Source organism: Myotis daubentonii, chromosome 5 (assembly GCF_963259705.1).
Source record: "Myotis daubentonii chromosome 5, mMyoDau2.1, whole genome shotgun sequence".
Lineage (NCBI taxonomy): Eukaryota > Metazoa > Chordata > Mammalia > Chiroptera > Vespertilionidae > Myotis > Myotis daubentonii.
In genome coordinates, this window is record NC_081844.1 from 91,305,110 (window position 1) to 91,320,294 (window position 15,185).

The window sequence follows — 15,185 nt, forward strand, 5'->3', positions numbered from 1 at the left end:
CAGTATCTAGTCCTTTATCTGGGTCCAGACATTCACAGTAGTCCAGACCACCATACCATGATCCAGAGGTTTAGACCGTGAGTGAGACATCCCTCCAGGGCCCACATCTCTCTCCAGGGCCGGAACCTCCCTCCCATGACCCAAACCTACATCCGGGCATCAGACCTACATCTGGGTCCCAGACCGTCAGGCCGGAACCCAGAAGTCCATGCAGGGGTCTGGACCTGGGACCCAGTATCCAGTCCTTAATCTGGGTCCAGACATTCACAGTGGTCCAGATCACCATTCCATGTTCCAGAGGTTTAGACCGTGAGGGAGACCTCCCTCCAGGGCCCAGACCTCCCTCGGGGGCCCCAACTGCCCTCCCAGGACCCAGTCCTACATTGGGCATTCGACCTACATCCGCATCTCGGACCTTCATTGGAAGGCCCTGAAGGCTATTCTGGGTCCCAAACCCCAAACACAGAATCCATTCTTGTATCAGGGGGTCAGATCTTTATTCATAGTCCAGACCACCAGTCCATAACCCAGATCCAGCCCACAGGCCAGACCTCCCTCCAAGGCCTTAACCACCTTCCCAGGGCTATGACATACATCCGGGTCCCAGACCTTCAGGCCAGGGCACAGAAGGCCATCCCGGGGCCCAGTCCTCTAACCCGGGGTCCAGACATCCACAGTAGTCTGGATCACCATTCCCTGACCCAGAGGTCCAGCCTCTGACCCAGATCTCCTCTCTGCCCCGGACTGCCCTCCAGTGCCAAGACCTCCCTCCCTGCACCTATACCGCCATCCAGGGCTCAGACTTACATCCCTGTTTCTGACCGTTATGCTGGGAGCGGGCCTAAGCAGCAGTCTGGCCTCCCTCTGCGGGAGGCGACCGGGTAGATCAGGGGAAGGTGCCGCCCCCATCACCCCGCTGCTGCTGCCTGCCCTCGGCCCTTGCTACTTAGCGCTGGCCCTGCCTCCGACCACTGGTGGGTGGTGGGTGGTCTGGGTCCAGGCCGCCTAGGGGAGGGGCTGTGGGAGGTTGAGGCACAGCATATCGCACCCTGTCCAGCCTCTGAGGAGGCGAGGCGACCGGGCTGCGCTGCTGCCTCTGTGACTGCCTCTCCGGAAGGGGCAACACTGGGGCTGAGACCGAGCAGCCCCCTCTCCGGCTGCCTCTGCGGAAGGAGCCAAGGCGCTGGACTGGCCCGGGCCGTGGCCTCTCCTGAGCCGCCGGCCCTCGGCCCTCGCAGACGCCATGGCTTTGTCAGGAAGGACATCTGGAAGACGTCCGGTCCAATTAGCATGTTAGCCTTTTATTAGTATAGAACAGATTATTTACTTAAGTAAAGTTATTTTTCAGAAATACCAGTCTTTAGAGCAAGGTTAACAAACGTCTGTGGCAGAGGCACAGGCAGTAAGGATCTGGGCTCTGTGGGCCCCAGGTCACTGCCACTGATGCTCCATTCTGCTGTCGTGGGGCAAAAGCAGCCCAGACAGTACGCGTGGGCGTGAGTGTGGCCATGTTCCAATACAACTTTATTTTTGGACGCTGAGATTTGAATTTCCTATAATTTTCATGTGTCACCATTTTTTTTTTTTTTTTTTACCATTTAAAAATATTAAAACCATTCTTAGCTCACAGGCTATGCAAAAGCCAGTGGCCAACAGATGTGGCCCAGGGGCAGTCGCCAAGCCCTGCTTTAAGTCCAGTTCAAGCTCCACCTCCCTTCAATCCATACTCACCTATTTTGTCCTCGAATCTTCCTGTCCTCTTCCTCCATGGCCCTCCCGTGACCTTCATGGCCCCTCCAGCTGCCTCCCAGCTCCGCCTGTCTGGCCTTGGGGACCCTCATCTCCTGGCGGCAGGACTGTTTTTTTCCTGAGCAGGGCTCTGAATAGCTCCATTCACCTTGGCAAGGGGGAGCCCAGAGGAAGGAATTTTGTTTGGAGACTTCGATTTGCCTTTGAAATCAGGTCCCTTCCCCTCCCATTCCCAGGGGTCCCTTGCTACTACTTCCCCTGCTCACACCCCGCCAGCCCCAACAGTCTGTTCCCTGCAGCTGCTACGGCCACATCGGCTCCAGGTCGCTCACCATGGACCTCAGGACCCTCTGCTTCTTGTCCTGTTGCCTGTTCATCTGTGTCCTTTCAGGTATGGACCTCTCCTCCCTTCTCCGCCAATAACTTTGACTCCCCCAGGATGTCCTGAGACCCCTCCTGCCTCTTCCGTTCCCAGGAGTGCCCGTTCCAGCATGGGGCAGGGGAGTGAGGCTGGAACCCTGGTGTCAGGAGGCTGAGCTCTAGGCTCAGCTCCTCCGCTCACTGTCTGTGCTACCTTGGCTGGGTCCTGCCACGTCTGGGAGCTCAGCTTCTTCATCTGAGCAGTGACAAGGATGGGCTGTGGGACCTTCCGGAGCCAACAGGCCTCTCTGATCTGAAAGTCAGGGGCTATCTGTTTAAGTCTAGTACTGACAGATTCATGGGTGGTTCTAGCGTGTGGAGCTCTGAAATCTGACAGGACAAATCCCAGCTCCTCCGCTCTCTCACTGGCAAGATTTCATAAAACAGTCTCTAAGACTCAGTTTATTCAGGAGTAAAGTGGGGATAACAGTAATCTTAAAATTATAGAGCAGTTTTGAGGATTAAATGACATAATGTATATAAACGTTTGGCCTGGAGCCTCTCTTGTAAATACTCAACAAGTGGTAGCAATGTTATTTTAACTTCAAAGACCCCTGATCAAACCTGGCCAATCCAAGATAATATAATTGTAAAAGTCAGAGTGATTGTTTCTAGGTTCTTCGACTCTAAGAGACTATATTTTGCTCACAACAGCAGCAGTTGGAGGGCTCCATCAGGGGCACAGCCTGAAAGATTCTAGCCCAGAACCTAATAGAAGACAGATCCTCAGGGGAGGCGGAGGCCCCAGGGAGACACTTCCTCCATCTCACCACTCCCAGCGTCCCCGGAAGAGTGGGACTGGAATAATCTCTGCAAGAGAAGAGCTGGGTTTGGCACAGGATTTGGAGAGATGCTGTCATCCCAGACCTTCTCTTCCAGATGCTGTCTGGCCACTGGCAATCTCCCCTTGTGGTGCTATCAGATGTTATGTAGGGAGCTTCAGATGGAAGGGAAGGGACAGGCATCCTCCTGGTAACCAAGGAGCAGGCTAGCGAAGGGTTGATGGTCGATATTGGAGGGTTATTTGAAGGAGGAGGAGTTGGGGGGGGGGAGGGGGGGTTCTGGAGGTGAGATGATCTCAGACATTTAGAACAAGGGCACTGAGAAGGCTCCTTGAGAGTCATCTACTAGTAGACGAAGTTTTATAAAGCTATACTCTAAGGAAGCCATTCTGTTGACCCACTGCCTGCCTTGGGGTGGGAAAGAGAGGGGGGAAACAGTGGTTGAAAAGCTGGATGGGTGGGTTTCCAAACTCCACCCCCTTCTACCAGAACAACCCTATTATTATGCTTTATCGTTGGCCTTTCTTTTCTTCAATATATATATTGATTTTAGAGAGGAAGGGAGAGGGAGAGAGAGATAGAAACATCAATGATGAGAGAGAATCGTTGATCGGCTGTCTCCTGCAGGCTCCCTAATGGGGATCGAGCCCACAACCGGTCATGTGCTCTTGACTGGAATTGAATCCGCAGGCCGACACTCTATGCACTGAGCCAAACCAGCTAGGGCTATCCTTGGCCTTTCAATATTCCAAGAGAGGGTTCTGCTATCTAGACTCTACCTACTGATTGGTTTGCTCTTAAACTTGAAAACTTCTGGTTTAGTCCAACCTCTTTGTTTTATAAATGCAAAAACGGAGACCTAGACATAGGAAGATGAATAATACAATGTGGTAGCATCAGATAGAATCCCTGGGCAAACCATGGGACCCTCGTTTCCTCATCTGCAGGCTTTGTGGGTGTTAGATAAGATAACGCACAGAGGGCACTCGGCACAGTGCCTTGGGGCCCAACAATTGGTTATGACCATTATCATCATCATCAGATGCTGGAGTAAAAGTTGACATCTTCCTGCAGTTTGCCTAAGTGACCTGTTGCCTTGGCAAGCCCAGACGCTCCAAAGCTGTAGACATCATGTGACGGCTCCCAGAGGGCCCCTCCCAACGTGGTCCCACAGCCCTCAGTCCTGGGATGTGCTTGCAGCCCCCTGTCATCAGGGCTTGGGGTGGGCCCTGTCGGGTCTGCCAGGACAGCTCCAGCTCTGGGACCCACCCAAACCCAGCCTTCAGCCAGATATATTCTGGTTTAATATATGTAATACAGGCATACCTTGGAGTTATTGCACAGACCACCATAAATAAAGCGAGTACAGCTATACAGTGAGTGGTAATCTTCTTGCTGGTGAGGTTGTGAAGAAAACGCAACATCTGGGAAGCACAATAGAGTGAAGAGCCATAAACGAGGTACACCCTAGTCCTGTAAGGCCGGCGTTCTTGTTCTCATTTTCTAAATGGAGAAAGTGTGGCTCAGGGAAATCAAGTGACTCGGCCAAGGCCACACAGCTAGTTTGTAGCAGAACAAAGATGGGGAGCCCAGACCACTGGCTCTGAAGTCCGTGTTCCATCAGTCGCTCCAGGCTCACCATCCCTTCTCTGGAGTGGCCTAGGTGCGGCCTCCGAGAATCTTCGCATTTAGATGCCAGACTTCAGTGTTCTCGGTCACCTCGTTCATATGTTGGGCCCAGCTGTTCTCTCTGAGGCTTTGTTTCTCAGCCTGTAAAAAGGAGTAAGAAATGCTCCCTGGGTGGCCTTTGGGGCCTATGGCTAAGATTAAACCAGGACGTGTGTGTGTGTGTGTGTGTGTGTGTGTGTGTGTGTGTGTAGAGGGTGGGGGAGGAATTCTCTGTGAACTGTTGTTAAGTGCTCTTCCCAGGTAAGGGACTCAGAATAAAGCTCCCCCAAATTACCAGAACTTCTTAAAATTACTGAAATGCCCTTTCCTTCTGGGCATGGCCTCCAGGATAGATGTCCCCATTAGGGACATCAGGGAGACCTTTAACCTTGTTGTGAAATGATAGAAAAATTATATTTTGGTCTTTGCCCCCAGTGCCGGGCACAGAGCTCCTAAAACCCCTGCAGTTTTCTCAGTGATAAGAGCATAAGAGAGTCTTTTGTTCTAATACCTGGTCTTTGACCTGCCTCAATTCCTGACTCAGAGTTCCTGATTCTCCTGGAATTTCCTGGGTGATAGGAGGGTCTTTTGTCCTAATGAGGTGACTCTTGGAGGGCTGCTGGATAGCTTCAGGATGGGGCAGGCCACCAGAAACACCAAAGAACCTGGGAACGGTCAGTCCCACCCCCACCCTGTGGGAAGCAGAGAGGGATGGAGATTGAGTTAATGATGGATGGCGCCTGTGTGGGGAAGTCTCCAGAAATATCCCCAGAGGATGATGGGTGGGAGAACTTCTGGGCTGCTGAGCAGGTGGAGGGGCTGGGAGCGTGTGCACCTGAAGAGGCCACGGAAGCCCTGTGCTCCTCCCACATAGCTGGCCTTGTGCGTCTCCCCCATCTGGGTGGTTATATGTATCCTTTTATCATTTCTTTTTATAATCAACTGGAAAACGTGTTTGCCTGAGTCCTTTGAGTCATTCTAGCAAATCGAACCCCAGAAGAGGAGTGTGGGACCCCCTATTTATAGCCTGTCAGTCAGAAGCACAGGTGACAACATGGGGCTTGAGACTGAGCTCTGAAGTGGGAGGGGAGGGCCAGGCTTGTGGGACTGAGCCCTTAACATGCGGGGTCCTCTCTGCGTAGATAGTGTCCAAATTGATTTAAGCTGTAGGACACCAGTGTGTCGCAGAGAATAATATGTACTTTGCAATCATTAAGAGAATGAAAGAAGAAAATGTATATAGCCCTAACTGGTTTGGCTCAGTGGATAGAGCGTTGGCCTGTGGACTGAAGGGTCCCAGGTTCGATTCTGGTCAAGGGCATGTACCTTGGTTGCGGGCACATCCCCAGTAGGGGGTGTGCAGGAAGCAGCTGATCGATGTTTCTCTATCATCGATGTTTCTAACTCTCTATCCCTCTCCCTTCCTCTCTGTAAAAAGAGAAAAACAATAAAATATATTTTTAAAAAATGTATATAAAGGGGCTAGTACTGTTCCAGAAACGCTGTAGACTCTATCAACGGCAGCTATTGGTATTATTAAATACTGAACTCCCCATCACTAGACAGATGAAAGTGCAGATTAAGCGACCTCTTTTGGAGCATGCTTAAGAAGGTGTTCAAATATTGGTGGCAAGTTGGAAAAGAAAATGTGTTAAGTTCCCTTGCATAGCTCACCAGCAGTTTCACTTCTAAAAAATTCATTCTCAAGAAGCAATCTGAGTAAACGTGTATGTATAAGATGATTACTGCAGAATTGCTTATTTTGGATAAGAATGTAAAAACCCAAGTACCCAACAATGAAAAAATAAATCATGAAATCCCTACCATGAAATCACATACAAATCATTAAAAATGTTGGTGTACAGCCCTGGCTGGTGTGGCTCAGTGATTTGGGTGCCATCCCATGCATTGAAAGTTGCTGATTCAATTCCCAGTTAGGCACATGCCCAGGTTTCAGGCTCGATCTCTGGGAGGGGGTGTGCAGTAGGCAGCCGATAGATGTTGGTCTCACATGGATGTTTCTCTCTCTCACTCTCATAAAATCAATAAAAATTTTTTAAAAATGTTGGTTTGCCATGGAATAGTAATCAAAACATATCACTAAGTGAGAATTCAGATTAAAGATATGTATTATATTATTCCATTTTATCTTTAACAAAGTAGTTGTTTAAAATACTTGCATTCAAAAAAAATAAATAATAAAATAAAATACTTGCATTCAAATAGCCTTGGGGAAACGTGCTTCAAATATTCATGGTGCTTATCTCTGGATGGTAAGTTTGGGGGCAAATTTAATATTTTTCTTGGTTTGTCTGTATTTTATATTTTTCCCCTAAAGAGGGACAATGACTTGTGTACAAGGTCCTAACAGAACTCTGAGATCAGTCAACTCCTGGGGTGAGGAAAGGACAGAACTGGAGGCGAATGGTGAAGGCCGGTGACCCCAGACCCACCCTGTCTTCCTGCAGCTGAAACCCAGGAGCGTGGCAGAGCTCCAAAGGCTCAGAACAAGGACCGCAAAGCAGCCAGCCCTGAGGGGGTGAGCCTCCCAGGAGCCTCTGGCAGGAGAAAAGCCAAGTCAGAGCGGAGACAGCAGCCCCTGCAGAAGAAGACTCCTGTGGAGGCTGCAGCTCCCAGCACCCCGGCCCGCTCCATCCTGACCCGGGTGTTGGGGAGGGGCCACTTCCAGAAGGTGGGGGACTCTCTGAGCCTGCGGGCTGGGGAGCCCCTGGAGCTGCGCTGCCGGGGAAAGGTGGTCCACTGGAGGGTGCCTGAGTACCTGGAAGAGGAGGGTGAGGGCCGCCTCAGGTATGGGGAGGAGGAACTCCTGCCACAGCCTGAATGGGTCCAGGGTGGCTCGGAGGAAGCTGGGCGGCGGTTTATAAGCACTTACACCGTTTTCATAGGGATTAAGATGGACCCACACTGGGCATCCCATTCTGTACAACTGCAGGCACCTAGAGGAAACAGTAAGATGGGCTCGCAAGACCCATCAGAGGCAGAGTGGCTTCACAGAATGGACACGTGCCTTCCCACAATTCTGGGAAGTCAGTTCTGGGGGCACAAATAGTGCCCGTAGGGAGGAAGGTGGCAGAGGCAAAGCAAAAGAGGCCGACAACCCAGCTGGCGGCCACCCTTCTGTCAGGGGCACCGCCTCCGGAAGCCAGAACGAGAGACAAAGTTGGCCCCACCAGCACTGCCCACTCCAGTCCAGAAGAAAACCAGGCGGAGGCTGGGATATAGAACTGGGTTCAGAAGGTTTGCCTACTGTTTCTCAGTTCAGTTTCTTAACATGAGATCTCCGGGGACTCTGCCTCCTTTAGCAGGTGGAGGCGCTGAGAGGGCAGGTGCCGCCCTGAACCAAGGGCCAGCGGAAAGCCAGGGAGCGCAGAGGTGTTTGGGGATCCCGCCTGCCCTGTGTGGGCATGGTCAGCGGGGGATAGATGCCCCAATGAGAAGTTGCGTGTGGGATAGGCGAGCCAATCAGAAACGGTGGGTGGGGCCAATACAAACCGGGCGAGCTCCATTGGGGAAGGGGAGCTGGGTGGTTGAGCGATGGAAGTTGGGGAGGAGGACTGTCAACCAACCCAATGCTGCCACTCAGTGTCCCAAGCCACCCCCATCTCCTGCCCCCACCGACGGTCTTTCAGAATCAAGCACTTCAGCCAGCACAGCCGGTTACAGCTGGTGAACTCCACGGGCGCGGACACCGGGGAGTACAGCTGCTGGGCGCGAGACTGCCAGGATGCCGCCTGCACGGAGGGCGAGGACCGCCAGGGGAAGACCTTCATCTTCTTCACAGGTGCCCTGGAGCAGCGTCTCCAAGAACCGCGGTCCCAGAAAACCCTCCAAACATAACTAAGTCTTTCCCCTTGGTCCTACCTGTTCAGTGAGGGAATTGCGCGAGTGATCTCCAAGATCCTACCTGTGACGATCTGGGGTTCCATGGCTAATTCCAAGGAGAACTGAGGAGCCCTACTTTGTCCCACCAAGGAAACAGATGACGCCCCTAGAATCTGCTGAGTTTCCCTTACTCAAATCCAACCGCAGCAGTAATGATTACCCAACCCAGAGGTCCTTGACCCTGACTCGGTGTCACTCAGAAACACCTTAAAAAACACAGGTTTCTGGGCGACATGCCCATTAAGGCTGGATGAAGCCTGGAGCTCTGGAATGCCAACATTGGGAAGATTTGGGAACCAGCAGTCAGTGCTCCCCAGGTCTGGTTGCCCACTGGGGTCACCTGTGGAACTTTAAACCACCTGATTCTCTCCCCCGCCCCCAGCAAGGTGCTGACTTACTTGGTCTGGGGGTGGTGCCCAGGACTTGGTTATTTTAAAATCACCTCAGGTGATTCTGATGTCCAGCCAAAGTTAACCATTGCATTTGCCTCACCCTAGAGCAGTTTCATCCAATACAGATGCCACTAAATCAATGTGGCTATTTAAATCTAAATTAATGAACATGAAATAAAGTTTAAAGTTCAGCTCCTCAGTTGCACGAGCTCCATTTGAAATGCCCGTGGCTAGTGGTGACATAGGACAGCACGGATACAGAACATTTCCATCCTGACGGAAAGTTCTATTGGGCAGCGCTGCTCTAGAAAGCTGGTCCCCAGGTAATTCCTACTCATTGCACCATTGTGCACCAAGAATCTGGCCTGAGGCTATGTTGCTAAAGGTACCTTGAAAGAGTATGATGAATGTGTGCCTCTCACAGGCCCAGTGCCTCATATCCAGAATACCATTTGCTTCTTATCAGCTCTGCAAAGTAGGCCATAATCGCTCCTACTTGACATGTAAGAAGAACCAAGGCTCAGAGGAACAAAGTGATTTGCTTAAGATCCCACAGTGAGAGGGTGGCAGGGCTGGGAATCCAACCAGAAACCTCAACTTCAAGTTCAGTACTTCCTGTAATACTTTCCACATAGAAGGACCCTTAGAGACCAAGCCATCTAAACCCCACATTGAACAAATGAAAACACTAAAGACCAGAGAGGGATTTAAGATGCACAGCCAGCTAATGACAAAAGCTTGAACCAGCAGGCTGGTCTTCAGCTCCCAGTCCAGAACCCCTTACCAGTGAGGAAAGAACATGGAGAATAGAGAAGGGCAGGGAAAGTGGGATTTCAAATCCTCTCAAGGGACTTATGCTCCTGAGTGATGGTAGAGCATCAGGAAACAATACATCTGTCCTAAGCGCATTCTTCTCTCTCCTTCCTTCCTTCCCAGACCCAGAAGAACTCTTTGTCCCCACAGAGAATTATTATGAGGTGGTACAGTTACGCAGTCATCAACCAGCCCTGCTTCCCTGCCAGGTGACCAACCCCCTGGCCCAGGTGACGCTGCATCGAGAGTTCCCCCCAGAGGAGGTCCCAGTGGATGGGACGGACATCTCCTTTGATGTGAAGAAGGGCTTCACCATCCACCGGCCCCGAGCTTCCTTGGCTGGCTCCCTCTTCTGCTTGGCCAGCCTACGAGGCATGAGACAAATCTCTACCAAGTACATGCTGATCTACGTCAACTGTGCGTGAGCCTAGGTCTCTGGGTGGGCAGGGCAGGGCAGGGCACGGCAGGGGAGGATATGGGAGGGATGCCTCCTTTGGGAACCTCAGGTTTGGAATCTGAGATTCTAAACCACCAACCACCTTTTCACAACTCTCCGTGTATTCAACCATCTTGTCCAGAAATAGCCAGGCAATCAGCTATCGAGCTAGCCTGCATCCATTCAGCCTTTCTGTCCACCCACTTATTCTTAATCAAGTCACATTATTCCATTCATCCATCCTCCCTTCAATCAACCATTCCATTCACCCATCGTCCATCAGATTAACTGTTCCATCATCTACTCATCCTCTATCAATTCATTACAACCATTCACACATCCTCTATCAATGTAACCATTTCACCCATCCATTCAATCATTGCAACAATCAATTCAACATGTTTGTCCCCATCTCTCCCATCTTCTCCATGGCAGACCCATCATCGTCCCCCAAACCCACCATCCAAGCTTCAACAACATCGGTCCTTCTGGGAGAGAACTTCAGTGTGACCTGCACGGTTCTGAGTGAGCCAGCGATTGCTGTGGACTTCCGTTGGGAATATCCGGGGCAGAAGGTAAGCAGAGGATGAAAATACGTGTGTATGTGGTGGTGGTGGTGTGTTGGGGCAGGAGTGTGGGAGTGAAGGGTTAGGATGAGGGCCAGGAGCGATCACAGCAGAGTGGAACCCCTGCTTGACTAGGAACCTGATGAACAGGGATCCTAGTCCCAACTCTGACACTACTAATTTGAGTGACCTTGGGCAAGTCACTTCCCTTTTCTGGGCTTCAGTGTCCTCATCTCTCAAATAGAGCTACTTCTCAGGTTAATGTATAAAAATGTATAATGTGCTCCTTTGTTAATTTATCCAACAATAATTACTGAGCATCCACCACAAGCCAGACACTGTACTGGGTACTGTGACTATGATGCTGAGCCAATAAGAGAGGGCTTCTGCTCTCTGCGAGCTCACAGTTTAAACGGGAAGGGGCAGTGAACAAACGTCATCATCTGGAGAACAGTAGAAGCTACATCAAGGATGAAATGGGAAGATGACCAGGCGTATTTAAGATAGAGCGGTCAGGATGTCTTCTCTGAGGTGACATTTAAGCTGAGGCCCAACCAGCCCAAATCACTTAAAAATGGGAGTTGAGCAGTGTCTTGCTTCTGTCTGTTTTGTATACTTTCGTGTTTTTGTTTCTGATAGAGGGGCTCCTTTCAACATTTCTTTGCCTGGGAAAGCTTTAATTTCTCCTTCATAGCTAAAGGATAAAATCCTTGGCTGATGGTTCCCATCTTTCACTATTTTCAATATTTCCTTCCATTCCCTCCTGTCTTGTAATGCTTCTCTTGATAAAATTGGATGATAATCAAATGGGGTTTCCATTGTAGGTTATAGTCTTACTAGAGGTCCGATGTGCAAAATTCATGCAAGAGTAGGTTTTCCTTCCCCCGGCTGCTGGCACCTGGGACCCAGGCTTCCCTCACAGCCCCAGCTTCATCCGGAAGGATGTCCAGTCTAATTAGCATATTACGCTTTTATTATTATAGATTCCCTGGCTGCCTTGAGAATTCTTTTGTCACTAATTTTTGACAATTTAAATATAGGGTGTCTTAGAGAAGATCTTTTTATGTTGGTATAATTATATGTTCAATTAGCTCCCTCAATTTTAAATTCTAGTTCTTTCCATAGGTTGGGAAGTTCTCATCAATTATTTTATTGAACAGGCTTCTCTTTCTTCTATTACACGTATTATCCTTAGGTTGCTCTTCCTAATGTTCTTGTAGGGTGCGTTCATTTAAAAAAAAAACACAAAACCCTCTCTTCTTCCTCCTGGGTTATTCCTAGATTCTATCTTCAAGCTTACTAATTCTCTCTTCTATCTGATCTGCTCTATTTCCAATGCTCTCTAATACATCCCTCATCTCATTTATTTATTCAACTCCAGAATTTCTGTTTGGTTCTTATTTGTAGTTTCAATCTGTTTGGTAAAGTATTCCTTTTTATTTTTATTCCTGAGCTCATACAACTGTCTGAGTTTTTTTGTATACCATTGAGTTTCCTTGTCACTACAATTTTGAATTCTCTGTCATTTAAGTCACAGTCTTCCATGACTTTGAATTTGGAGACTTTTCATTTTCTTTCTGTGTATGTTACCTTGGTTGTTCATGGTATTTGATGGATTGCTTCTCTGTCGGCACATCTGAGGCAGTGAACTCTTGTTTAGATACTGTTCTGCTCTCACTTCAGCACGTTAATAGGCAGGTACTTTCTTTTGTTTCCCAGTAGATGGTGGTATAGCACCAGTTTTTGTGTTCTCTTACCTGCACCATTAGCACCTCTGGGCTAGTGGTGGAGCAGCATCATTAAGGTTGAGGAAAACGCTGCAAACCCACTGGGATTCCCCTCTGTGACCAGCTCGCCTCCGTTACATGACATGACCATTGAAGTGAGGGGATGTGGTGGGTGGTGGAGAACGGCTTTCATGAGCTCCCAGAGCCACTCCCCTCCCCCCACTCCCCAAACACACACACTAGCGGCCACTGCCCCTGCTGTGTTTTTGGAGGCATCTCACGGCCTCTACTGGGCTCTGCTGAGATGGGTAGGGCAGAAAGGCAAGTTCATGATCTCACATCTGCCCCTCTTACACTCCAGGCCCTACTGTGAGGGCTGCAGCTCCACTTTTTCACCAGGACCTTGCTTGCTGGAGTTGCAGTGGGCAGCAAACCACATCTGTTGCCACCATCCCTGTCCTTCCCTGTTCCCTCTCCCCTTCTCATTCCAATGCGCCCACCTTCAGATGCCCCAATGCGTGGATCTTTCAGGCTGTTTGTGTGTTGAGCTAGGGATCCTCTGAGTTACACATATCCAACTTGTTGTAAATTCAAGGGGAGAAACAAAGGAGTCTTGTCACTCTGCCATGGTGGAGATGTCACTTGAGGAACATTTAAAAGGGCTTCCTTGCCGGGGTCCTGCCCCAGCGGGTCCAGGGGTTCCCCAAAGGTGTAGACGGAGTAGGCGAAGAAGGAAGGACACGGAGACAGCGTTCAGTTGATCAGCAGCCTAGCCAGGATCTCCAGCCCGGATCTCCAGCCAAGTTCTGGTCTCAATCTCCAGAGAGGTTCTGCTTAGGCTCTCCAGAGAGGTTCTGTCCAGGTACTCCAGTCAGGTTCAGTGTCCAGGTTCCAGTCAGGTTCTCCTGCCAATCTCTGTAGTCAGGTTCAGTCCAGGATCCCTTGCCATGTTCTCCCGCTAGGCTCTGTCTCTAGGCTCCGAGGCCAGTCCCTCTCCAGGATCCTCCGGCATGCTCTCTCCAGCAAAGTTCTTCTGTCTCTAGGCTCCGTGTAGATTCTGTCTTCTTGATTCTGTTCTAAGTTCTGTGTCTTTCTGTCTCGTTACAACTGTATTTATACCAGTTGATTCAATCCTATCAATCTCTATTACAAAGGTTAGGGCGTTTCTTATCTCCATTCCAGGGAGAAAAGATTATGTAGTTTAAGCATGATTGTTCGTAGTTAAAGGGATTAATTACCCGCCTGGCACTTAGTTGAGGGGTTTTATTCCCTCCCTAACTTCAGGGGAAAATCCCTACCTGGGGAAAACAACCTTTCTCAGAGAGGAGACCTTGGTTAAAACACATAGTGCCAAGAAGGTGAGCAAACATATTAAGAACAGTATGCCATATATGCCAGGTCCCTTGAAACAGCAAGCATGGACCGGCTCCCGGCACTTCCTGGAAGAGCTGGGATTTGACTTGGAGGGAGGGCTGGGCCCAGAAAAAAATGTGATGAAGGTGAGCCCTGTCCCCAGAGGTTTTAGGACATAGATATAGTGTGTGTAGGGGGGTAGGGGAGGGGGGAAGGGGAGGGGCGGGGTGTCATTCTCCCACTTGTCAAAAGTGCAAGCTGAGACCCAATAAGAGAAAAAGGACATGCAGATGGTGGGGAGACCATGGTTTCCCTCTGCCAGCATCTCCCCAAACATTTTCTCCTTGAAAAGGAGTGTTCTTAGGAGAACACTGCCTCTTATAACCATCACCCACTTTGGAGATTCAAAACCCACCTGCACACATGACAGACACAGTGGTCTGCATCTCCCCAGTTTAACTTGGCTTGACTCAATGTTTCCCAGGCAATTTTGATAATGAGTCCCCCATTTCCCCTCTTCGGGGAGGGAGTAGCCATTGACATCCCTGCAGAACCAGAGCGCTGCCCACCCACCCAGAGAGGTGCTGCTCCGCCCGTTACCTCCTGAGTGTCCGTGAGCGGGGAGGAGGCCCTAGCTGCTGTCCAGGGACTTGACAAGCTTCACATTTTCCACAAAGAACCTGGCCTTTCGGGGGCTCTGACACTGAGCTGTGGTCTTGGGCAAGTCACTTCCCCTTCCCCAGAAGGATATGTGGTACCTCTTACCTGCTGGGGCCTGAGTGAGAGACGGCACTGGGAGAAGCTGACAGATGGTTATCTCTTTCCTACAGATGGGCCGACCCCCCTACGTCAGTGAGCGGGCTGACGTGGTCCACAGGGAGGGCCAGGCTCAGCAGGAGGCAGGGAGCACCCTGTATGTGGAAGAGGCCCGGGCTGGGGACGCTGGCGTCTACACCTGCCGGGCCACCAACCTTCAGGGCACTGGGATGGCCACCACCCGTGTCCATGTGACCCGGAGCCCTCCAGTCTCCCCTGCCCCTTCCTAGTCCCTCCCTGACTGCAGGCATCTGCGTATGAGCAGTGGGCAGAAGCAGGGGTAGGTAATTGTGTGAACTTTGGTGTTTTTTATGCCAAGGAGGTGCCCCCTTGGGAAGAAAGAACCTTGGCCTTCATCCCTTACACTCTCCCATCTCTACTTTCACCCCTCACTTCACTGCCTCATGCCCTGCCCTGACCTGCTCTGAAAGCCAGCTCCATTCCAACCCCAGGTGCAGCGTTGGGCAAAGCCAGGGCCAGGGGGGCACCAGCACCCCGGGAGGAAGCCTAGACCCTGCTGAGCCACCCAGGCCCCAGGATTATTCCTCACAGACGCCTGC

General features: G+C 50.5%; 1 protein-coding gene across 1 annotated transcript; it reads left to right on the top strand.

The window, feature by feature from the left end:
• The first annotated feature begins 2,082 nt into the window (after positions 1 to 2,082).
• Positions 2,083 to 15,126, top strand: LOC132235863 (platelet-derived growth factor receptor-like protein). Its single transcript, XM_059698942.1, has 6 exons — positions 2,083 to 2,140; positions 7,088 to 7,427; positions 8,270 to 8,421; positions 9,851 to 10,144; positions 10,599 to 10,738; positions 14,640 to 15,126. Exons 1-6 carry the CDS (start codon positions 2,083 to 2,085, stop codon positions 14,853 to 14,855), a joined length of 1,200 nt encoding a protein of 399 aa, XP_059554925.1. The 3' UTR covers positions 14,856 to 15,126.
• The last annotated feature ends 59 nt before the right edge of the window (positions 15,127 to 15,185 follow it).

Coding starts and splice junctions, on each gene's coding strand:
- LOC132235863 (XM_059698942.1), top strand. CDS start 2,083: ATGGACCTCAGGACCCTCTGCTTCTTGTCCTGTTGCCTGTTCATCTGT. Junction 2,141..7,087: donor GTTCATCTGTGTCCTTTCAG/GTATGGACCTCT, acceptor GTCTTCCTGCAG/CTGAAACCCAGGAGCGTGGC. Junction 8,422..9,850: donor GACCTTCATCTTCTTCACAG/GTGCCCTGGAGC, acceptor CTTCCTTCCCAG/ACCCAGAAGAACTCTTTGTC.